General features: G+C 33.0%; 1 protein-coding gene across 3 annotated transcripts in view; it reads right to left on the bottom strand.

The window, feature by feature from the left end:
• Positions 1 to 26,265, bottom strand: part of LOC118192357 (NACHT domain- and WD repeat-containing protein 1) — a 342,710-nt gene that overhangs the window by 129,303 nt on the left and 187,142 nt on the right. For all 3 annotated transcript variants that reach the window (XM_085820425.1, XM_085820426.1, XM_085820424.1), the window contains exon 2: positions 3,581 to 3,740. In XM_085820425.1, coding sequence (XP_085676551.1) covers positions 3,581 to 3,648 — 68 coding nt within the window. In that variant the 5' untranslated portion in view covers positions 3,649 to 3,740. The remainder of the gene's footprint in view (positions 1 to 3,580; positions 3,741 to 26,265) is intronic.

Genomic DNA, 26,265 nt, shown 5'->3' on the forward strand with positions numbered 1-26,265 from the left:
CAACTCCTAGATCATATTGGATTAGAACAAAAGATAATAAGGTAATTAGACGGAATAAATTCCATTTAAGAAAAACTAAAAATCAGAATTTAGTGACATTAGACTATTATGATCTATGTAATGAGAATGAGGAAAATATAAGTAGTGAATATCCAAAAATACATAATGATCCTCACCATCAAGATAATAGCAATAATATTAATCATGATTGTGTATATAAAACAAGAAGTAGTTGAAATGTATATCAACTATCCAAATATGATAATTATTTAATTCATTGATTCCTATGACTTTCCCAAAAGAGAGGAGATGTTACATATATGTGGCAACACACTAGTTGCTGGTCGAACTGAAGTGAAGTAATTGTCAGTTGATGTTGGTCTGGAATAAACGATGTGCTATGTAAGAGTGTTGTAATGAACTTAATTATAGAGCAATAAATATTAATATGATTAAAAAAGCTGTTAAAAATATAAATACATTCAATTATGAATTGTGCACTAAAGAATAACTGCTTTGCTTGGGAATACCTTTACATGCGAATAGCTTTTTTTTCAGAGCTAGGAATTAATAACAATAGAATCGATTGATGAGCATCTATAATACATGAAAAAATAATTTCTAATAATTTTTCTCAGTGCATGGACATTATACAAACAAATTTTATATTTACTTACAAACACATGCATTTTAATTTATGTGCCAAAAAAATTAATGAATAAGAGAAGCAGATTAAATTTTCATCATTTGGTTTCAAGTTTCATCCCATTGTTTTATCTGAAAATTTACTGGTTCCATAATTTGTTTATTTTAATTTAAATTGAAGCAGGTTATTTTATGATTAATACATTAGAATTATTTTAAATAAATATCAGTCTGAAATATTAATATTATGCTGTCAATATGTTACAAAGTGTAACCAAGAAAACTTTCTTGCATATACCAAATTTCAGATTTTAGATAGAAATTCGAAATATATATTCAAAATATATATATATATTCGAATTTTTTCCTTTTTTGCAATTATTAATGTCTATGTATGTTTTGGTAAATATTTGGTAAGGAAACTTTAAAATATAGTAAAATGTTTTTTATTTTATTAACAGAAATTTTTATTTTGCTAAAACAAAATTCTGACCGAATGACATACCAATCATGCATTTGGCTGGCAAGTAATTTGAGCTTGAGACTACTGCCATAAATCATGATTAATATATCTTTCAATGGGCACTCATAAAAATATAGAATTAAGAAAGGTGCATAACAGGTGTTTTAATTTAGAATAATATGCATACACACAACTTTCCACTGCTTTACACAGTTTTATCATTATGCCATTGCTTTATATAATTTTATCATATAACTTTTAGTTTAGACATATTATCTGTTTATCAGAATAAGTTAAAATTTTTAATTTTTTAAAACACAGCAATCAAATAACATAATATAAAAAAACTGAATTTTATGAAAAAAAAAATGTCCCTTTTTAATGCCTTATTCCCCATAGATATATACCTGCAATCAACATCCCTTTTTTCATTAGCTAGATACTGTAAACACTTTTGAAACGGCTTTGTTTTTGTGATATTCTTTTCAGTAATTTAGGGTTTTCAGTAGTGTCGTATTCTTTTCAGTCATTTAAATTTTATTTGGATTACACCTAAATTTCATATTATGAAAGAAGAAATCAAGTAAATATAATTTAAAAAAGTTATTAAAACTTCTGCTGCGATTTTTTACAAAACATTTGCATAATTTGAGGCCTAAAATCAAAACATGGAAAAAAAAATCAGCATGTAATTTCAGAATAAGTCTGATTTTATGTCAAAATACATATGCAGACAATGCTATGCATAAATCTAATATATATTCCAAGTCAGGCTTTTGAGATGAAAAATGCAAGTGGAATTTTGTCGACTTGACTAGACCGGAAGAGAGAGAAATGTCCATCCCTTTTTTTGACTGATAAACTATTTAAGAAAAGCTGTCAGTAATTTTACAACTAATACTAATAATTTTTTGATACAATTATAACAAATAAAATAACAAACACACAACAGCCCAATATTTTCTGCATTCCTTTTGCCTTTTTTCTATTTTTTAAAAGCAAATTTCATTTTGAGAATCCCTAAATTTCCAATCTTGAGAAATACATGTTAAATCAGAAATTACTGAATTCTTAGAAAGCATAAAGTTCGAGAATACACAATCACCACTAATCATGAAAAAAGATTTAGAAATGCATATTGTTTATTATACAGTGATTAGATAAGAAACAGGAAGACGTTAGATGCAGAATCCTTTAGGGTAGTGATTTCCAAACTTTTTCAGTTAAGGATGCACTTAAATGACCAGTAACAATTTTACAATACAGCAATTTGAATTTTAAATCATATTTTTATTATTATTATTATTGTCACTTTCCCATAATTAATATGAAATCTGTGATAAGTGTTTTAAATAGAGTTTATTAAAAAATAATACATAAAGCTTTTAAAAAAGCTTTAATTGTTCTTCTACATTCTTTGAGGATATATTCTTATAACTCTCATATTCCTTTTTATTAAAGATTATGTGTTGCGATTTAGACACTACGGTGGGCACTGCACAAAGTTATAGTATTACAAAAATTGAACTTAATTTATTCACAATTTTTTTTTTTTTTTTTTTTTTTTTTTTTATTTTCTCAATTTATGATTCTTTGTTTTCTTCACTTATACTTGACTTTTTAAACCTTGGATTCTCTTCATCATCAGAACCTTAGTACTTTATGTATACCAAAAACCACAAAATATAAAGGTTATAATGTTTTTCTTCTCTATGAATTTGTGCTAAGAATTTAACTTCATTCTAAGCCTTAGCAGCCAGATTTGTTACAAAAAAATTCATAAATTTTCTCCAAAATACAACAATTTCCCCATCTTCTTCAATTAAGAGTCCAAAACGTTTTAGGTAGATGATGCATAGGCCATCTATGCACAGATAACCACAATTCAAAGTTTAGGATATTTGGAAAAGAATGTTTTACCGTCTTGCAGAATTAATACTTTCAGCATTACAAAAATATATGATACGTCATCTTTTCCTTATGAACTCATCAAAAATACTGTATATGAGCTGAGTGTACCCAATACATAATAAGGACTTGGTTGCCAACCACTGCATCAGTGTATATGACTACTTTAAAGAGTACAGCATGAAATTGGTTGTTGCTTTGACATATGTCAGTTTAAGTAAGATACACAGAATATCTGACATGATAAAATTTTAATTTCACTACTTTAAAGAATACTTTTGAAAGGAAGAAAAATGTTTCTTTATTTTGAAATATTCTGCACTTTTTTATTGCTTCCTTTAGCAAATTCTGATTTCAAATAACAAAAACAAATTCTCTTTCGATTCTTTTCCAGATATTTTGAACAATTTTCAAATTATGACTGCTTCTTTTTTTTTTTTTTTTTTTTTTTTTTTTTTTTTTTTCCTGCGGGGAAGAGATATATCTAAAAAATCAGTTTTGTAAATGTATTAAAATTAAAAATCAAAGCTTTAAATATACTATTAAATTTGAAAAATAACTCACTGCCCGCCTTGTGCATTTTGACGATCTTTGTCTTTTTTCTTCTGAGCCGAGGAACAACTACTTCCCATAGTGACGTCAGCAGACGGCCAATCAGGAATCCAGCGGCGTCAGAAGGGCGTGGTCGACCGCTGATGACGTCATCGTGACCCAAAGGGAGCAACTGCAATCAAAAATGAAATGAGATTTCGATAACTAATATTACCAAAATTATTCTATTTCAGAACATACTTCAGCAATATTTCTATAACCCTAAAGCATAATCTGTCATAATATTAATTATAAGAAAACAAAAACGCATATTATGACTGGACTAAGTTAATCTGAACGGAAGAAAGAAAAAGAGGTCAGCTACAGCAAAAAACCGCGAAAGTTAAATTTAAAAGGAAATAAATACAATGATACACCCAACAAGTTATACACACTTCTGTCCGATACATTTAAGCAACATTTTTTTTCTTGTACATGAGGTAATGAGCATCAAAAATTCTTCACAATTTCGGGTACTTTTGGAGGACTTAAGTTAAAATTACACACTTTTTAAAATTGAAATTTTTAAAGCCGTCTCATTTTCAATCTTAAATTTGATGCTGTTTTTTTATTTTATTTTATTTTATTTTAATAAATATTTAGAATGCCGCGTCATTCTATACTAAGTTACGAAATTTGAAACACACAACCGCGTGTTGCAAAATATACGTTACATTCACCTTCCAAATTTGAATGTGTGATATGCAAATTTGCTACACCACCGCGCTCTAAAATGCGCTTAAAAGTAAATATATAATTTAACATTATGTGGCAACAAGGTCTTAAGTCTAGGTTATGGCTGAAGCTCTGCAGAGTTTAAGGTGAACTTAGAAATTTTCCATTCGTTTCGTTCCCAAAAGCTTTCTTTCCTTCCAGAAGCTGAATTTTTAATTCGCATAATATTAATTAACGAAATATACATAGGATTATCTAAAAAGATGATTACAGGTTCATTTCCTTACCTATCAATCCTCGTAGAATATATTTAATCTCTACATATAATAAAAGAAAGAGTCTGTCTCTGTGTGTGTGTGTGTGTGTGTGTGTCTTTCGTTCGCGCTGCGTATGCTAATAGACCCACGGCTACGAAATTTGGTACCTAGGTGCATCTAGACAAGAGTCAGTGCAACTCGAAGCGATTTTTTCGAAATTCGAATTCGAATTTTTTTTTATTTTATGTTTTGTGACGAAATCGCGTCATTTTGTGACATACTGGGCTATAGGAAAGCGAGATTTTACTTTACACACTCCATTTTCACATCGTCATAAAACGTAGGCACTTAACTATTTTACGAACTTAAAATAAATTTCGTGTTTCAATAAATCGATTAAATACGAATTTATTTAACAAAGGGAGCTTAACACCTTTTCAACGGGATTTCTTCTAAAAAAGTTTATTTTTAAAAATGTATAGCTTATCTTTCTTTGATTTTTGGACACGTTAAGCTTTCATCCTTGCGACTGCTTTTACAAAAAGAATTTTCAAAAAATGATAATATTTTGTATTTTTAAAAGAATTTTTAAATGAAGCTTCCGAGTACACTTCTCACATCTTTAAAAATGTGATTTTGGCAACAGTTTTGTCTTATTGTTGTTGATAGATTTTTGATGAAATCGCATCATTTTGAATAGTTTCATTTTTTTAGAAATATGGGTTTGGCAACAATTTTTCATCGTATTTCTTACGTCACTGTTTTTAAGCGATTGGCATATTTCATTGTCATTTTTATATATATATAATACAATTTTATTGATTTTTTTTTTTTATAAAGTTGTTCTGCAGAGTAAAACTCTACGCGGAATTTTATGTTTTTTGAGTTGCTTTCATGTTATTTTTTGTTTATTTCACTGTTTGTAAGATACTGAAAAGTTTTGCATGATCTTTTTTTCTTCAACGGAAAGTTGGTTAATATTTTTATTAGGATAATTAATATTTGTATTAAGCTTATTTCATTGTATTTTTTTTTCTAAGATAAAATATCATTAATTATACTTTGCTTTTCAGAATTTTTTGTTTTGTGTATTCTTTTATGTTATTTATGGCTCATTTCACTGTTTTTAAGATATTGAAAAGTTTTGAGTGATTTTTTTAGGAAACAAAATTCTTAACCTCTTTTATACCATTTGAGTTCTTATGATTTTGCAAAGGGAAGTTGGTTAATTTATTTATTAGGATAATTAATATTTGTATAAAGGGATATTGCTTATTTCATTGTAATTTTGTTAGACGTAATAACTTTTTTTTATGAGGTTGTTCAGCAGAGTAAAATTCTACGCAGTTTTTAAATTTAACGTTTGGTGTTCCCTTCAGCCATTTTTTTTTTTGGTACATTTAAAAGCCAGACGAAGGCTGGCAGCGAAGCTGCTAGTTACATAATATATTTTAAAATAATTCCAATATTGCACTTAAAAAAGCTGTTATCCCAGAAGGGCTATTAATTTCGTTTTGGCGCTTTGCGTTGATTCACTATAAACGAAGAATCACTTTTTTAATTGTTGCCAGTCACTTTTTTAATTGTTGCCATTAGAGCCCTGTAATATATTTAAAGAAATTAAATAATGAAGAATCTGCATAAATGTATGTATGTTTCTCATATTGTGATAAAACAACGGCATCTAGAACCATCAAATTTTCAATAACGTACGTCTCCACCCGAATATGGGCATCTGGGAGCCCAAACTTGGAATTTGTTTTATTATCTATTTCATATTTTGTAAAACATTTATAAGTTTCTGATTAAGAAACTCAACGATTTCAAAGCGGGCAATGGCAACACTGTACAACAAACAAACAAACAAGCAAACAAAAAATCTCCAGCGCGCGAGATTGTGTATCGGAAATTCTAAAGATTATGCTCTTTTAAATATTTTGAGACCAGAAGAGTTATTAATTTGTTTTATTATTTTTATCATATTTTGTCAGACATTAAAGACTTTTTGATTAACAGACTCAACGATTTCAAAGTGAGGAATGGCAACACTGTACGAAAAAAAAAAAAAAATTATCTCCAGTTCGCGAGACTCTGTATTGGAAATTTTAAAGATTCATCTTAGAATTATTTTGCGAGATTGCTGTTGAACTGAATTTTATGGTTTAAGTGCGAAGAATATGATACTTAATAAATAAAGGTAACACACAAAACGTTAAAAAAAGTCCCTTTGGGTGTAATGTAAAATATGAAAGCTTTCAGATTTTTTTTGATAAATTTTTTAAAAAATAATTACAGACTTTTTATATATGATCCTCATAGAGTAAAAATTCAAATAAATTAAATATTCATTATGCTTTTATCAGACAAAAAGTTCTGTGTTGTTACAAGTAAACAAAGACATGTTAAATAAACAGTTTAAGCTGTTGCAGGGAATCTTGCTTTGTCGAATACAGAACTGTTAACTGCCAAAGTACCCAATTTTTGTTTTGTATCTGCGTTCTACTCTAAACAGTCTTGCATTACGTCAGTAACAACCATGGAAAAAAGGATGCAAATCTGTAAATTCTTTCTTTTAAGCATCTCCGTATTTGACGTGTAGTTTTTTAATATTAATAATTTTCCAACTCTTTAAAATATAATGATTATTAAAAATAATTATTTTTATTCTACAGGCGCCATATAAAATGTCATATTGTTTTCAGAAAACCCTCTCAAATATGGTGTTAAGCCGCATAGATGGTAATAGTGGTTAGAGAAGCCGATTACATTACCGAAGGGCCCGGGTTCGAATACCGGAGAAAGCATGGTTGTAACCGTCCGTCCCTTCATAGGAGGTAATGGTGGCCGCCTATTAGGTGCCTCCACAATAAAATGGCCAACATTTCCGGCTCCTAGGAATGGCCAATGTCGAAAAAAGACAAAAGAGCGCCCATCGTTCGGGCGTTAAAACAATTTTCACAAAACGCAGCGATAAACTAAATGAAGGAAAAGATTTGAGAGAAAATATTGATGAAAAAATTACTACCAGAAACCTTCAGAGAAAAACAAAACAATGTATGGCAAATACATAAGAGAAAATTGCATGGGATAGTAGCAGTGACAGCCGACGATGTCACAGCATTTGGTAATTTTTATCCTACAACAGTACGTAATCCACAATATATAAATACTGCACAATAAAAAAACAAAGAATTATAGTAGACTCTTTTCACGCAAGTCTGAATCGTTGAAATTGTTTCAAGTTCTCTTGTAAATACTGATTTTACATGTCATTTATAACTTAGTTTCTTAGTTTCTAATAATTATTCTTCTATTATTTGCTGTATGCTCTTTGCGTTTTAAATATTAATTTAATTTAAGTAATCAAAAGACCTTACTGTCCATATTATACTGCTTGAAAATACATTCAAATTGTTAATAGCATTTTTTCTCTTAGTTTTAGTACGAGTATTCCTCGTTTCTAAATTTTTTTAACTGCCTTCGGATTAACAGTGATAACGGATAACCGTGGACGTCGTATTCTGGTTAATCTACTGTACTAAAAAATTAAACATGTACTCTTATTAAGCACTTTTGAACCATTACGTTAAACACTAAAAAGTACCATGTTCTACTGGTTTGGCAGAAAGTTTTCTTTTAAAAGGATCCACGGTGAGTTTAAGATCCAGAAGAGTGCTGTAAGATTTTTTTCTCTGTTTACGTCATTTATGTACAGTAAAGACCATTTTACAGGTCGAAAACTAATCACCAGTTTCAATTAAAGATTACCAACCAACACAAAGTTTTATATTATATAAATACAAATAAATTTAGTGACTATGATCCGAAAGAAAAACAAAATATTTTTCTCTCGTATAAGGCTTTATTTACTCAACGGTCATTCGAAAATATAACATGATTTAACGTTTCTACACTATTTAATGGAATAATTAATGCAGCTTTAATTTAGCCAGCAAGAAGTTAGCACAATTTATGCAATAAACAGATTAAGAAAAAGGACTGAAAATAAAAGATTTACAAAAGCGTATAATTTTTATATAATTTAACTATTTTTTTTAGCAAATATTTTGATAAATAAAACGCTTTTTGGCATAGTACATTTTATTTACGTGTTACAAAGATATTTATGAAATATTTTTAAAAAGGAGGCAAGCTCTTCATATAGTGTGTTATGAATATTATACTATAAATTTAGAATAAAACGCTAAATATTTATGAAACCAAACACTTTTATAGCGTAATATCTCAAGAATCAGCGAGTTTTTATATTGAACGTGTGAAGTTTCTTGTTTGCATTATCCAAAGGCTACTTCATTACCGCCTTAAAACTGCTATTTTATTTCCATCTTTATCTTCAAGGTGAAATAAAAGATTTCTACAGCTTTCTTTTATAACCAGAATATCACGGTTTTAGTACAAATATATCAGTAATTCCGTTAAACATTTTAAAAATTCATAACAAATAAAATAAGCAAACGATGCACTGTCTCTCCGATCACATCGATTTATTGTGTCATCATCTAGTTTTTGATAAAGTTAAGTTGAAGTGGAGTGGCAACATTAAACCATCGTAAAATAAAAAGAGCAATGACTGATTTTCTGTTTGTGAAATTCGATATGCAAAAAAAAAAAAAAAAAAAAAAAAAAAAAAAAAAAAAAAAAAGAAAGAAAGAAAGAAAAAAAAGAAAAAGTAAACGAATGTTAATTTTATCAGAGCCAGAGAAGATCATTTTCCTACATTCCACACACTTTACTGGTTTACCCGAATTTTATTGAATTCTACTTATGAAGTGTAAGAACGAAGAAGAACATACGACGTTTCTGCAAGCTGATCAGATGCCATTGATATTCTACGCATGTTATAAATAGTTCATCTGTTTTTGATGAATTATTAAATACATGTTACGGGCAGCGTTGTAAGCAACTACTTGCCCATTGTAAAATTCAATAGTTCTTTTTTTTTTTTTTTTTTTTTAAAAAAAAAAGCTCGAGAGTGAATTGAGTAACAGTTTTGATTTCGCAGTGCTTCTGTGTTCGCATGAATTACATTAAGAATTGATGGTTCGATTATTTTTATTCATTCGAACCTGATATTTTGTCACAAGTATCTGATACTTTGCTAGGTCCACCATAAAAGGCAAATATCAGGCAATCAAGAACAGATTAATTTCATTATATGCCGACTCTGAGACTAAGAAAACCCAGAAATTACTAAAATGAATTAGAACTCGGTGATAAAAAAAATCTCAGCTGCTGTGTAAATTGTGTGATTTGGCAAGCGACAAAATAGCAAATACCTTCCTAAACACATTGTGGCTCCAGCGTCTACTAGTTAATATGCGTTTTTAACAATAAAGTTAAAAATCATAACATCGAAACCAGAAGTCCAATCGTCTTTGCTATAGCTCCGAGAACTCAAACCGAAAAACTTCAATCATGCATCAATGGGCCTAATTTCAAAGTAGCTGCCAATGCTTTTACATTAATTGAATTTGAGAAAATATTTCATGAAGCAAGAGAACAACACATAACTTGGAAGTTTATACCACTTAGTGCTCCTTGGTGGGGAGGTTGGTGGGAAAGACTTTTAAGAATGACGAAAAATATTTTCAAGAAAACTCTAAGAAGAGCCATTTTAAACTACGAAGAAATGATTACAGCTTTATGCAACTCTGAAGCTATTTTAAATGAAAGGCCTCTAACTACAGTATCTTCTGATCCAAATCTTATGCCTCTCACAACACTAAATTTTCTTAAGGAAATCAAAATTAGTACCATACGAGATCTTAAAACAAATCCAAATTTAAATAGTTTACGGCGAAGATTACAATATATTCAAACAGTACGAAAAGCCTTTAGACAAAGGTTTTGTCAAGACCATTTGGGAGCATTATTTACAAAACAAAGGCATAAAAAATTCACCCCTCTAAAAGAAGACATAGTTCTCATTGGAGAAGATGATAAAAGGAAACAACTTTGGCCACTTGGCTCGAACAGTTAAAGTACTACTAGGAGTTGATGGCATTGTTCGTCATGCTATAACAAGGACCCAAAAGTGAACAATCGGTCCAAGCTATTCAAAAATTATATCCTTTAGAACTTTCTTGACTAGAAACCACACAGAAACAATACAAAACAAAATAAAAGTTAAAAGAGAAACAAGAAACTACTGGCAAAGATTTAAATAAGGACTTTCCTAATCAAGCTAAAATAAAATCAGAGAATCTAGTGACAACTAGCCGTGGCCGAGTAATTAAAGCACATATAAAGCTGTCACTTTGAACTGAATAAGGTTTTTTTTTTTTTAATTTTATTGTGAGATTTCAGTATTTTCTATGTGAACAATATATTACTGGTAGTACTAAAATATTTGTATCTTGTGTACAGTCCGTCTCCAATTTTGAAGGAAAGCACTTCGAGAGAATGCGTTTCCCACCCCTCTTCCTCTACCATTTACCTCCCCAGAGGATTTTTCGGCTTGCCGCACATTTAAAGTGCCCAAATGTCGCACAGCCACAATACATTTACAAATATCTACGCCTTCTCCAGGATTCGAACCCGGACCCTACCGCACGGCAGTCAGAGTCACTAACCGGTACTCCGGTTGTGCGGCTTTCAAACTTCTGTTGTTATAATTAAAAAAATACAGTAAATTCTCAAATTTCTATTAGCAAGTTATATAAAAAATATGAATATAAAGCCATATATTAAATGCAAAACATCGCATAAAATGTTTCACTATGATTGTTTGATAGTAGCATAATGAAGATGAATTTCTGCGAGACCATGAGACCCTGAAATAATCACACGGTCTGGAGACAAGTTATAATGCTATTACAATTCTTTTCTGAATTAATATATCCGAGTGCCAGTTAAGCGACAACAATAATCATTCGAGAAGAAAATTATCTTTCAAAAACATGCTACAAATAAATAAGTCTTTAAAAGGTAAATGATTCTTGCGATTGAAATGAATCCGATCTTTATAGCTTCCTTTGTACGCCGAATATTTTCTGTTGCTCATTAAGAGGAACTTAGTAACTGCCAGAGCTAGTTCCTTTCAAGAAGACATAAATGAAGGTTAAAGATTGTGTTTTCCCTGTGTTGCGCACATCTCATTAATGGAGAAGAAAACAAGTTCTGTTTTCCATTACTAATCTGCACCGATCACTTCGTAGGGTATATCCTTTGTCAATTTAATTTAAGCTGTTCTTTAACATTACTTAGGTTGACAAGCGAGTTACCGCTTCGTCTGTTAAAGTGTAACAGTCCTAAGAGGTTTTAAAAAACCTCTTTATTAAAGGCTGATTTCAACAAAATGCACAACTTGTGAGGACAAATTAAACTCCTTCATTTGCGAGTAATTTGTAACAGAGAAGTCAAATTTACAAATTAAAATATACCGCAACCAGAGATTATACCTTCAGTGATCCAGAAAAATTGTGTGAGAGGGAACTACAGTAGACTCATGAAAATTCACAGATGCACTATGCAATAGGAGTGAAAGAACAAAATGTTTCTGAAAATATTTATACCCAAGGCAACATATGCTTCTTTTGAAAGGGTAATTTCAAGATCTCCTTTGGTGAATCGCGAAGTAACCCTTAGGATCTGGTTTACTTAACTGTCATAAAATGTGATTAGATCTAACTAAGTGTTATTCGTTGCGAATTCTCGCACAGGTTTGAATATGAACACAACCAGGGAAGGGTGTAAAAGACCCTTTTATTTTTAAAATATTTAACAGTTGGGACAGACTTATGTGCTTACATAAAACACCGATCACTTGCGGTGAGAATTTAACATATAATGTAATACTAAATTTATAGGTAAAGAGTAGTGCGAGATTACGCAATTCAATTTAAATCAACAGGTTGACTTCGAAAACCACTGGCAAAATACTAACTCGATGGCAAGAACGCGCAGCCGCTATTAAGATTAACAGCTGGTAGAAACTAACAAATATGCGCTCTCAATAGCGAAATCACGCTCTGTTAACCTTTTCTTTCCAACAGTTTAAATACTCTCGTTCACTCTAATTAGTTTACATCCTGGTGAGGAAACGCGAGGGGAATGAAGAGAATTCAGGAAAGACTCATAGAATAAAATAATTATTAGTAAAAGTAAACAGAACCCCACAATCTTTTCAGCCTTAGATGTTTTTAGGCGCGTCAAAAAAGAAGGAAAAAAAAAAGTTACAAAATACTATGTAGCGGTGTTAAAAGAACTCCATTGCAACACATTAACAAGTTCTTACTTGAACTATAGAGACTAGGATGTGGGATCGGATCTCAAGGTAAACCGTCGAGAGCGAAGGCACATGCAAACTAGCCACCAGACGAGACCTCTACAAATATACAGAAAATAGACCTCTACAAATGAATACTCTACTCTGAAATAGACCTCTACAAATGTAGGTGGCAAATGCCACCAGCAAAGTCGAATTGTCCTTAAGTTAAGATAAGGAAAACATTTCAAAACTTGTTTCTTATTCAAGTCAGTATGTGGCAAATCTTGTTATAAGCATTTAATATGCAAAATTTAAAAAGGGAATCCATTATTGTAAATACAAGTATGTATACAGTCTATGAATCTTCAACTAATTTGTTAGCTTTTTTATTTACAGATTTTATTTTAATCATTTTCAATTCGAATCTTGAGGACGGGATGAGTATCTGTTTAGCACGATGTTAATCAAACTTATGGCCTAGCAACTTTTAATAATAATTAATATAACTGTTGTTTATTTAGATGCCACTACCTTCATGTGTAAAATTTTATAGGGGGTAAAGATGAAAAGGATTTTAGCATGCAAATCTATTTATTAAAAAACAAAGTAATGACTTAAAAAGATAATTTTCTTATTTCACGTGCTTTTCTCCCCCTCCCGTCTTTTTATATACACTGGTTATCATAAATTAAGGAAAAATCACAAAAATCACAATTACTGAAATAGTTACATGTAGAATTTAATGAAACTTACCCACAATATACAACACATAGTAAGGAATCAAATAACATAAAAAGAAATTACCAGACAAATATGGTAGTATAGAAATTAGCACATGTATAAAATAAACAAATCGAAGGTGTCAGTTTGCTATAGCAAAAATACCTTCAATATGGAATATGATCGCCTCTAGAAGCAATACAGCACATACAATGATGTGTGATGCTTTCAATTATGCGGTCTATCAGTGCCATAGGAAGTGAGAGCCATTGCTCTTGCAAAGCAGTTGCAAGCGCGGCAAGGGTCTGAAAGGGCGGATTAAGAGCAGCTAGACGTCTCCCTAAAGCCTCCCAAACGTGCTCGATAGGATTCAAGTCCGGGGATCGAGCTGGCCACTCCATGCGCATAATTGTTTCCTGTTGAAGATAATCATCTAGGATGCGAGCCCTGTTTGGCCTTGCGTTGTCGTCCTGTAACAGGAAAGCATCACCTATTGCCCCGGCATATGAGCGCCCATAAACATCCAGAATGTCATCTTTATAAATCTGAGCATTAACGGTTCCCCTTGAAAAGACATGGAGGTCAGTGCGTCCACCCAAAGATATGCCACCTCAAACACAGACACTGTCCCTTCCGTATGCATCTCTTTCACGGATGTTTGACGGATGATAACGGGTTCAGGTTCTCTCCATATCAAATAACGCCTGCTATCGCTTTCTAGACTAAACCTGGACTCATCCGTAAAGAGAACCGTCCTCCATTGATCAGGCGTCCAGTGGACATGTTGTCGTGCCCACTGAAAACGGTCTCTCCTATGGCGTGACGTGAGCGACACACAAATGGCTGGTCGCCTCGCATACAGACCACCTTCGTGAAGACTTCTACGCACATTTGACGTTGACACGAACCTTCCGGTGGCTGCAGCAAGGGAGGATCTAAGAAGAGTCGGAGTAGCGGTTCTATTCCTGCATGCACATAATGTCAAATATTGGTCATCGGCGCTCGTCGTAGCAGTTGGCCGTCGTTGGCTGAACCTCCTAGATGCCGAATCAGTGGTTGAAATTGCCTCCAAAGTCTCTCCATGCATTTAACAGGACTGACATTTAGCCATCTGGCCACTTCTGTTTGACTGCCTCTAGTCTCCCAATGGCTCTCCATCGCAGTCCTGCAGGCAAATGATGCCTGGAGGTCATTGTTACGAATTGGCTATCTCAGATTTCTGATGTCACTGTCACAGTGAAATATGTGGGCTTGCTCTCAAACATGGACTTTTATGCTCCTCGCAAATGACGGATTCCGAAACCACTAATTTACATATCGCCGTTTTACTCAGCTACTCTTACTTGGGAACATATTCAAATTTTACGCGGTTTGGCTTATTTTTGAGGGAGTTATCGCTATTTTTGTGATTTTTCCTTAATTTATGATAACCAGTGTACTTTAGATGCCATTCTAAAGGGAAGCTGACTAGCACTTGCATTACACATGAGGTAATCCTTAGGCATCCAACCCCCTCGACGATCTAAAATAGAACTTGTGGATATCTGTATATCGCGGCTTCATCCATCTATCCGCCAATCGGCATAATGATATAATGAAATTTGTTAATAAATATACAATAACAGCACATAAAAATTGATAGTCAAGAGCAGATGGTTAAAAAACTCATTTCACATGCGCGCGATTTAAAAATGTATTCTTATTTTGTCATGGGTTTTTATTTCTAGGCATGCAAACACTTTCACTAGCGAACGCATTACAAGTTCGCCTAAGTTTTGGTGGGGACGCATCTATGGATTCACTGCCTACAGCAAAGAATTTTTCGGAACAGATATTTCGGTTCACAGCACGACGTGAAGGGTTATTCAGAACTTTTTTACGGGTTCACATACCCAGATTTCTCAAAAGTTTTCTATGGGTTTACATGTGATGAGATTTCGGGAATTCACATATAGGAAGGATAGCGAATATATATGATAGTGATAGGATGTCTTATAGGAAGGATAGTGAAAGGTTTTCGAAAACTGAAGGGTTCATAGTGTTATAAAGTTAACCACATTTGCTTGTCCAAGAGTCTTGGACAAGCAAATGTGGTTAACTTTATAAGAAGTCTTTATAAGAAGGTAAGAAGTTTTATTCTTTTATAAGAAGGTAAGAAGTCTTTTTGTTGCACATTTCTTAATTTTAGACGTGAAAAAAATTCAATTTAACATATTCCGTGCTTGAATCGCATCAAGTACTATACAAACTTCCATTCTAAAAATTTTATTTTAGAATTGCAGCCTGGAAATTCTATTCTAACCGCATAAGATTACCAAAGGCCACTGACATTTTTCCTTTTTACGTCCCACCAACTTTATATATGCTAAGGGATGGTTTACTGTCCAAAAATCGGATAGTTTCAGTAAATAAGCCGAAATTAGATTCCCCACATGTTTCTACTATATTTATAATTATGTGCATAACGATTTTTTCGCCTACGGTTCTAGAGTACCTCACTTTGGAATTCGAAGTTAATGTTGGAAGTGAGGAATCTAAGAACTGATAAGCGAATAATCGCTTGCGTTCGGTGACAAGAAACAACAAGATAGAAGGGTAACTAACCCTTTATTATTCTAATAAGATTTAACAAACTCCGCCTGGGAGTGTACAAGCAAAGCCCGCACTTGGACTTGAACTAAAAAGACTAAGAATTAAACTAAAACTAAGATTAACTAAAGAAGTATAGCCGAAGCTATCAAGGTTCAATTTGAATTGGCCCCTTAACTTATTTTACTACGAAGCTTAGCAAGGGCCTGAGTACGGCTGAGCGAATAACAGCTTTGAGAGAGAGAGTGGCCAAAAAGGCAGACGCGCGTAAATCAAAAACTCTGATTCTCTCTCACTCAGTAACTTCGTGCTTTAAATACCGCTCCTTCTCATTAAATATTCAGCAAGATTCCAAAAGTACGTTCTGGCCGGAAGTAGTTGAAGTTAAGAATTTGACAGGAAAGGAACTTTAACTTAAAATTTAACAGTTAATAAAATTAGCATAATCCTTACACGGTGACTCTTAAATGAAACATCCAAAAACTTCTACCCATAAATCAGATGACAGCAACAGCAGGTCTAGAACTTTTCTGAACAGATGGAATACATATTGTCAGTGCCGATCCTAGACCGTCAACCCTCCAAGTGCAAATTAAAATTGGCCGCCCTCTTTCACAGAAATATAATATGTTAGATAACTACACTGGTTATCATAAATTAAGGAAAAATCACTATTACTGAAAAAGTTACATGTAGAATTTATTGAAACTTACCCACAATATACAACACATAGTAAGGTATCAAATACCATAAAAAGAAATTACCAGACAAATATGGTAGCATAGAAATTAGCATATGTATAAAATGAACAAATAGAAGGTGTCAGTTTGCTATTGGAAAAGTACCTTCAATATGGAATATGATCGCCTCTAGAAGCAATACAGCACATACAGCGATGTATGATGCTTTCAATTATGCTGTCTATCAGTTCCATAGGAAGCGAGAGCCATTGCTCTTGCAAAGCAGTTGCAAGCGCGGCAAGGGTCTAAGGGGGCGGAGTGAGAGCAGCTAAACGTCTCCCTAAAGCATCCCAAACGTGCTCGATAGGATTCAAGTCCGGGTATCGAGCTGGCCACTCCATGCGCATAATCGCTTCCAGTTGAAGAAAATCATATACGATGCGAGCTCTGTGTGGTCTTGAATTGTCGGTTGTAACAGGAAAGCATCACCTATTGCCCCGGCATATGGGCGCCCATAACCATCAAGGATGCCATCTCTATAAGCATTAGCATTCACCATACCTGCCAACCTCGAAAGATAAAAATTCAGAAGATTTCTCCCCCAAATTCAGAAGATTTCTCCAAAATTCAGAAGAACACGAAGAATTAATATCATGCTTTGATATTAAAAAAATAACAATTTATACAAATAAAAAAAAAAAAAGAAAATTGTACTTACATTAGTAAATCTCAATTAAGTAGTAACTAAAAAATTTGTTAGGAAACATAAAACAAGAACTTAATGTTACATAAAAAAATTATTGCAATGAATTTAGAGTGCATTTTTTGGCTTTAGCCAAAAATACTTTGGAAAATTTCCTGTCATAACAATTAGTTTCCTCATAACATTTAGCAATTAAAATGTTTTCTAGAGTTTTTGGTGAAATTGAAGAACGAAACATAGTTTTGTTTTTCTTTACAACACTGAAGACTCTCTCGCACTCAACATTACTGTGTGGAATTACGAGAATAGCACATAAAACTCTTGCTAGTCTATTATATTTTGGTGTTCCATCACCTCTTTTTATTCTTTTTAAGGTACCAACGAGGACATCAAGTCTATCTTCTCCAGAACTGGCAAAGTCTTCAAACTGTGCAGCAGAAAATTGGTTTTGTAGTTCATCTAAAGCATCATTATGGCATTCATTTTCTTTAATTGTTAACAAAAATGGAAATTTATCAATAAAAAAACGAATCTTTTCAAAAGATGAATTTTCAGTTTGTTTCAAATTTGCACTTCAGCATTTAAAAGAACTTCATTTTGCAAAGGAAACTTCCTTACAATGTAATCACAGGCTGAGGAAAAGTACTTTCTAACACATTGAAAAAATTCTTTTTTCTCATGATCTTTCAAAGAATTTACAAGTTCCCTGGTTTGATTTCCAATTATAAAATCATTGTCATCCTTTTCATTTGCCAAACTATTATAGGCAACACGAATCAACACACTGTTTTTCACAACGGACGGTTTTACAAACTTAGTATAAAGTTCTTTCAAAAGATAATTAAGAATTTGGATAAGCAGGGGAGATTTTGGCGAAGCTCATTGTAGAAAGGTATTTACACTTTCAAAAATCTTAAAGGTACTTAACACAAAACTACAATATGCTTTGTTCAAATCCGAAGAAAGAAGATAGAAAATCTTTTCCTCCCGACTAATAGAAGACTGTTTCTTCTTCCCTTCAACTTCTTTAACGAAGTTGACCTTTGAGGAGTCTTCTAAGCATTTTCTTTTAAAGGGTTTGATTCTGTGTGTTGGCTTTTCACTTTTAAAGCATTTTGATTAGAAGCAAAGTTGGTTTTCGGAATCTTATATGCCGACAAATTTGATGGGATCTGTGGTTTCGTTTTGGTCTCTTCGTGGAAATATTTTAGCAATGCATCCCACTGTTCAATAAACCTTCCTAGCGCTCTGCCTAAGGATAACCATCTCGTGCATACATGTTTCAGAATTTTTCTGGTTTCACCAGAGCACAGTTCTTGGAAATTCTTTAGGTTTTCTTTCCTTTTTACACTTTTCTCCAGATAGAAAAACACATCAATCCGAAGCTAGTCAATATTTAATGGTAAAGCAGCTGCAGCTTTTTCTTCTGCCAAATTAATTAAGTGGCATGGGCATCCAATAACAATTAATTCATTTTGTTCTTTTTTGAGGAAAGAGGCTACATCCTTTTTGTCACCCACCATGACATGAGCATTATCTGCACCAAATGAAATGTAGTTTGATATTGGAATGTTAAGTTGTTTCAACTCATTAATTACCAAGGAGGCAATATTTTCCCCCGTAGCGTCTGCATTTAACAATGGAAGACGCAAAAGATGAGTTTTCATTGCATTAGAAACATCACAGAAATATGTGACAACGATGGGATAAAGCTTCCAATCGCTGTCGTTGCTGCCATCGATTGACACCGAACATGCTGAATTCTGGAGTGCAGCTATCGTTTTACTTTGTGCATCGCAAGCAATTTCGTTCACAACAGAAGATGTTTTCGTGCGAGCACAAGCATATTTCTGAGCAATCTTGGAGTCGGGGAAACATCCGTTTGAAAAGTTGATCGGCGTGATCGGCAGCGCTTAGCGGCACGTTGTGTTGGATGAGGAATGCAGTAAACAAACACTCTGCCAAAATGACATCGGCATCCGAATTTGTAGCCGAATTTGAAAGGAAAAAAAAAAAAAAAATCATCCTATTTCTTTGACGTTGCCGAAGCATTAACTTCATGCTTTTTAGACTTAACATGCTTCACAATGTCGCTTCTTCCACCGTGACTTATTATGAAGTCACACACGCACACGTTGCAAAATGCATAGTTATTTCCTTTGAAGGATTCTTTAATTGTTGGAAATTCGGCTTTGTAGGCAGGCCGAAAATATTGAGAATACGGTTTTTTTGAACTCATTTCGTAACAACGACGTATTAAGAAAATTCGTAGCACGTGCAAACAAAAAAAAAAAAAAAGAATGCGACAATCCACGCTCGCTGAGTCCGAGCTGAGTAATTCCCTTGCTGCTGAAGCGAACGCGAAAAAAATAATCTGGCGCCCACAAAGAAACGAGTGGGAGGAACAAGTTCAGCGCATTGGATTGGCTGGTTAAGCGGCGAGTTGGGAGAAACCGCAGGTTACTGGATTCGAAGTAGTCGGTAGTTGGCGGTAAAACACGATGCAATTGGGGAAAAATTTTTAAAATTTCGACAAAAATCACTTGAAAAAGGAAAAAAATCGTAAAAAATGGATTACGATCGTAAAATCGTAAAGACAAACGCATTTTCGTAAAAATTACGAAAAATTCATAATAGTTGGCATTTATGATTCACGATTCCCCTTGGAAAAACATGTAGGTCTGTGCGTCCACCCAAAGAGATGCCACCACAAACACAGACACTGCCTCTTCCGTATGCATCTCTCTCACGGATGTTTGACGGATGATAACGGGTTCTAGGTTCTCTCCATATCAAATAACGCCTACTATCGCTTTCTAGACTAAACCTGGACTCATCCGTAAAGAGAACCGCCCTCCATTTATCAGGCGTCCAGTGGACGTTGTCGTGCCCACTGAAAATGGTCCCTCCTATGGCGTGACGTAAGCGACACACAAACATGGACCTTATAAGAAATAGACTAACCCATTGGGCGGGGCGCGCGTCACCGACATATCGGCAAGAAAGAGTAGGGACAATCTGGTTTACGTTAACGCTGAAACCTACGGCGTTTGTATCACATAACTCTTTTTAATTATTAAATGTGATACGTTGTATAGTCATGAGATTATGAATGCCACAGTTCTTTCGAAATAGGATTTAAAATATCTCATTAAAGCACTTTTTACTGCATTTCGCGCATTTTTTTCACGCGTAACTCTTGTACAAACATCTTTACTTTGCTAAAACGGTAAAAACACTAGGCACAAAATTTATGAACTTAATTTTGCGTACAAATAACGTAAAATTAAATAAGATTGATAGTACGTGATGCTTTGAAATAAATAAGGTAAAATTAAACAAGATTTGATAATTTTTTTTTTTTTAAATTTAATGACCATTTTCAGGTAGTGATTTTCAAAACTATAATAACATTACGAAACAATAATTTATTTGATTGTATCATCATTAACTTATTAACATTAAAGTGGAATATTTGTTTTAGAAATTTATAAAATTCGGAGCATAAAATTTTCTGAGTGTAATGAAGGGGGAAAAAAAGGTAAAATAAAATCTATAAGCACTCGGATTTTATATTACGACCAAAAGGAACTTTTTTTTAAAGTTTTGTGTGTTACCTATATTTATTGAATATCATGTTCTTCACCCGTAAACCACATACATACATTTGAAAACAGCATATGTTTAGAATTTCCGCAGAGATAAAACTGTTATTTTCCGTACAGTGCTCGCTCTGAACTTGTTGAGTTTGTTAATCAAAAATTCGTTAAAGTTTTACAAAATATGAAATAGATTAAAACAAATTCGAAACTTGGCCGCCCAGATGCCCATGTTCGGGTGGAGGATTACATTATTCAAAATTTGATGGCTCTAGATACTGTCGTTTTTGTCACAGTGCGAGAAACATACATGTATTCATGCAGATTCTTCATTATTTAATTTCCTTACATATAATACAGGGCGATAATATTTGGTGACAACAATTTGCAATGAGACACGGACATTTATAGTAAAACAGCGCAAAATGCTGCTTCGAAATTAACAGCCTTTCTAGGCTACCGCCCCTTTGGGCGAATAAATTAAATTAACAGTAAATAAAGGAATCTTATGCAGAATTAAAAATAAATTAAAAAAAAATAATCACTATAAAATACAAGCAAAATTAATTATTACGGTTAAATACAATTTTAATATTAGAATTAAATTTATAAACATTTTTAAGGAGGCAAAAGTGTTTATCACTATGATGTATTATGAAATACAATTGAGATAAAATTCCTTTATAGAAGTTGTGCTATAATACTCATCTATAATTTAAAAAAAGCAGCACAATTTAGAATTTTAAACAAAACTTTCAAAAATTCGTTTTTAAATATTTTAGTATTTTTTACTTATTTACGCCAATAAAAAGCATAAAAATTGCAAGAGAAAATTGCTTGTTTGAAATTTTCTATTAGATCAGATTTAAAATATTATTTTCTAAAAGAAGTAGTTACAAATTTCCTTACAGCATAGGTAAAGCTAAAAAAATATCCAGTTCTGAAAGCATGCAATAGCTTTATAATTATCTTGAATGTTAATTATGCTTGATAAATATGCTAAGTTTTTCAAAATAAATCTCAATTTCAAAAATAAAAATATGTAGAAATTCTAATTTGTGAAATGAGGCGCTACAACCAACTTTTTCTTGACAATTATACACGCTGCAATAGGCAACCAATGTTAAATTTCTGGAAGTCGTCCCTACTCCTCCGGATGTGATCCAAGGTGACAGCCGGCAACGCCTCAGACGAGGGAGAAAACCCGTTTGGGTTAGTCTATTTCTTATAAGGTACATGCACACAAATGGCTGGTCGCGTGTCGCCATACAGACCACCTTCGTGAAGCTTTCTACACACAGTTGACGTTGACACGAACCTTCCGGTGGCTGCACAAAGGGAGGATCTAAGAAGAGTCGGAGTAGCGGTTCTGTTGCCTCCTATGCGGCAATATAAGTTATGTACAGCGCATTGTTTCTGCGCAATTTTAGTTAAATAAGATTCGAACTCCTAGCGTAGCATACATGTTTTGATCCCGTATGGTCGGGAATTTATCATTTTCGATTTAGATTTTTAGTTATGATACAGTCCATGAAATAAAATTGGTTGTTGTTGTTGTTGTAAAGTTGTCTTTAGTATAGAGTCTAACCAACGACCTCAAAACATTGGTCACCGTCTAGCCGCAGTTAATTTGAATTTTTAAAAAAATGGCTAATGAAGACATAACTACGTTGAACAGAAAACGTGGTGGTATTAAAGCTCAAATAACGAAATTATAGTCGTCTGTCAGTGGAAAAAGTGATGGTTTTGGTTTCGAACAAATAGAAGTATTGCAAGAAAAAGTGCACAAGTTAAATAAACAAATTGATGAACTTCGCTTGGATTATTACAAAGTGTGCAAAGATGAAGAAATATTAGACATTGAAGCTACTTTTGAAGAAATCGAGATGGATATTACCAATGTTGAGGAAAGCCTGAAATGTCTTTATACTTCATTATGTAGTAAGAATGCAAATAATAGTATTTCAGAAGCAAGAAGTAATTCATTGAATTATAAATTGCCTGAAATAACATTACCTAAATTTTCTGGTAATTTCGAAGACTGGAATTTATTTAAAAACCAGTTTGTAGCTTTAATTTCATCTAATAGACAATTAACGGATTCTCAGAAATTGTTTTATTTACAGTCTTGTTTAATTGGTAATGCAAAGCAGATACAAACAATAGATGATACATTTTCTTCCTTATTTAAGGCACTTGAAGAAAGATATGATAATAAGAGACTGGTTGTAAATTCTCATATCAATGAATTTTACTTTCTATTGGAAAAACAGTTCATGAAAATCCTAAAGATTTACGCAAATTAATTAATAAAGTTCAGAAACATTTAAGAGCATTAAAAGTTATGGAATTAAATATGGATAAATTAAGCGAAGCTTTGCTGATTAATATAATTCTCAATAAAATAGATAAAGAATCACGTAAGATATTTGAAATGTCATTAAATAGTAATGATTTATGTCAATGGGATTCTTTCATGACATCTCTTCAAAAGCGATGCCAGATGTTAGAAAATATGCAAAACAAAACTGTATTTGCAAAAACAAAACAAAACATTCCTCCAAATAAAGGTCGATCGTTAGTGACAAAAACGAATAATAATAAATTTACGTGTCCGATTTGCAAAGATAATCACGCAATTTTTAAATGCGGAACATTTCTAGCATTAAATCCAATGGAACGATACGAAATGATTAAAAAGCTTTCTTTGTGCATTAACTGTTTACAGTCAAATCATAAAGTAGCTTCCTGTCAGTCTAGACACTTTTGCTCGGTTTGCAAATCAAAACATAATTCACTTCTTCATCGGAATGAAGCTTCCATGTCGTCTGCAACAAATGGGGGAAAGCAAAATGAAACTACGCCCTCCCCAGAGAACCGCAAAAATGAGGCTATTTTGAATAGCAATGAATCAACAGAAAAAGCCATATCGGCGTGTCTTTTTTCGAAAAATAAAACTGTTCTCCTTTCAACTGCGATAGTTTGGTTAGAAATATTTATGGCCAATTCGTTAAAGCAAGAGCAGTCCTTGATTCAGGATCAATGTCAAATTTTGCTACAAATGAATTCTGTGAGCGTGCAAATTTAAAAAAAGGAAAGAATAAATATTCCCGTTTTTAGTTTAAATTGGCAAATTTCAAACATTAAGTCTCGTACTTTTGCTTCTATTTTTAATGGAAATAATTCGTTCTCTGCTTCATTAAATTTTTTAGTTGTAAATAAAATCCCAGATTTAGTACCTTCTACAAAATTAAATATTGAAAATATAGATATTCCTAATACATCAAGTTTGGCTGATCCAGAATTTGCAACTCCATCTAGTATAGATCTGCTTTTAGGAGCAGAAATATTTTATGACATTTTTATTAATGGACAATTTAAATCTTCTACGAAATCACTCGTTTTCAGAAATTCTGTGTTTGGTTATATAGCTACTGGTTCTTTGAAAACATCCTTTGAAAATTGTCAGAATTATTGTGGACTTATCGGTAATGTTAATAATATTGATAGATTAGTAGAAAAATTTTGGTTAGTGGAAAATATTGGTGAAGAAAAGCCAATTCTTAGCCAAGAAGACGAATTCTGTGAACAACATTTCAAAGACACTTACAGACGAAATGAAGATGGCAGATTTATCGTAAAAATGCCTATAAAAGACGAACAATTAGGAAATTCAAAGCACTTAGCCAACATTAGACTCAATCAATTAGTTAAACGTCTTAGGAAAAACGCTACATTGCAACATTTATATCAAGATTTCATAACAGAATATGAAAATTTGGACCATATGGAAAGGGTCGATGATAATTCAAAACCGGAACTCGAATATTACTTTCCCCATCATGGAGTATATAGACCACAGAAGTCAAGTACAAAATTAAGAGTTGTGTTTAATGCTAGTGCCCCAAGCTCAAATGGCTTAAGTTTGAATGATTTACTTTTAGCGGGAGCAGTCCAAGAAGATACTTTTGATATTCTTGTGAGATTAAGAAAACATCAAGTTGCAGTTATTGTGGATATACAAAAAATGTACCGGCAAATTTTAGTTGATGAATCCCAAAGAGACTTACTTCGAATCTTATGGAAGAGAAATCTTAGCGACTCACCTGTGACATATAAACTCAAAACGGTGACTTATGCTACTAAAAGTGCTCCATTTTTAGCCGTTAAATGCATCAAGCAAGTTGCATATGACGAAATGCATAAATATCCCGAAGCTGCCAAAGCTGTCTTGTCAGAGTGTTATGTTGATGACGTCATCTCTGGTTCATCAAACTTAGACTCAGCAAGGGAATTGAAAAATCAGCTTATACAGCTTTTTCATAGTTGTGGAATGACTTTGCACAAATGGAACTCTAATTCTCCTGAACTGTTGGATAGCCTTTCTACAAGCTCTGAGCTTTCATTCTCCTCCAAAAGTGATAATGTGGTTAAAGCTTTAGGTATTACATGGAATTCTCAGAAGGATGAATTCAGTTTTAAAGTCTCAATCAAGGAGAAATCATCATATACCAAAAGAGACATTTTATTGACAATTGCCAGACTTTATGATCCTTTAGGACTGATTGGTCCGGTAATCACCAAAGCCAAGATATTTTTACAGAAATTATGGGTTCAAAAACTGAGTTGGGATGAACCACTTTTTGCAACTATTGCTCACGAATGGCAACAAATAGTTTCAAATTTAAAGACTGTTGAAAACATCAAAATTAATCGTTGCATCCTCTCCAATCATCCAAGCAAGATTTCACTCATTGGATATGCAGATGCTTCGCAAGCCGCTTATGGTGCAGTTGTCTACTTGATCTGTGTCGATGAAGATCACGACTCGTCATCTCATCTACTAGCCAGCAAATCTCGTGTGGCTCCATTGAAAACTTTATCTATTCCAAGATTGGAACTTTGTGCATGTTTGTTATTGGCTCACCTGATTTTGAAAGTTAGCGACTCATTGAAGATGCATTTAGATAACATCATTCTGTGCACTGATTCAACGATAGCATTGTCATGGTTAACGACTTCTCCTCATCTTTTGAAGACCTTTGTTGCAAATAGAGTCTCCAAAATCCAAAGACTAGTAGAGCCACGACAATGGAAGCATGTATCATCAGCAAATAATCCGGCAGATCTGATTTCTCGTGGTGCTTATCCTCATGAACTTGTGACATCTTCCTTGTGGTGGAATGGTCCTGAACAGAACGAACT

The sequence above is a fragment of the Stegodyphus dumicola genome, chromosome 7, assembly GCF_044657685.1.
Source record: "Stegodyphus dumicola isolate Sdum_Otavi_A_Nest chromosome 7, ASM4465768v1".
Lineage (NCBI taxonomy): Eukaryota > Metazoa > Arthropoda > Arachnida > Araneae > Eresidae > Stegodyphus > Stegodyphus dumicola.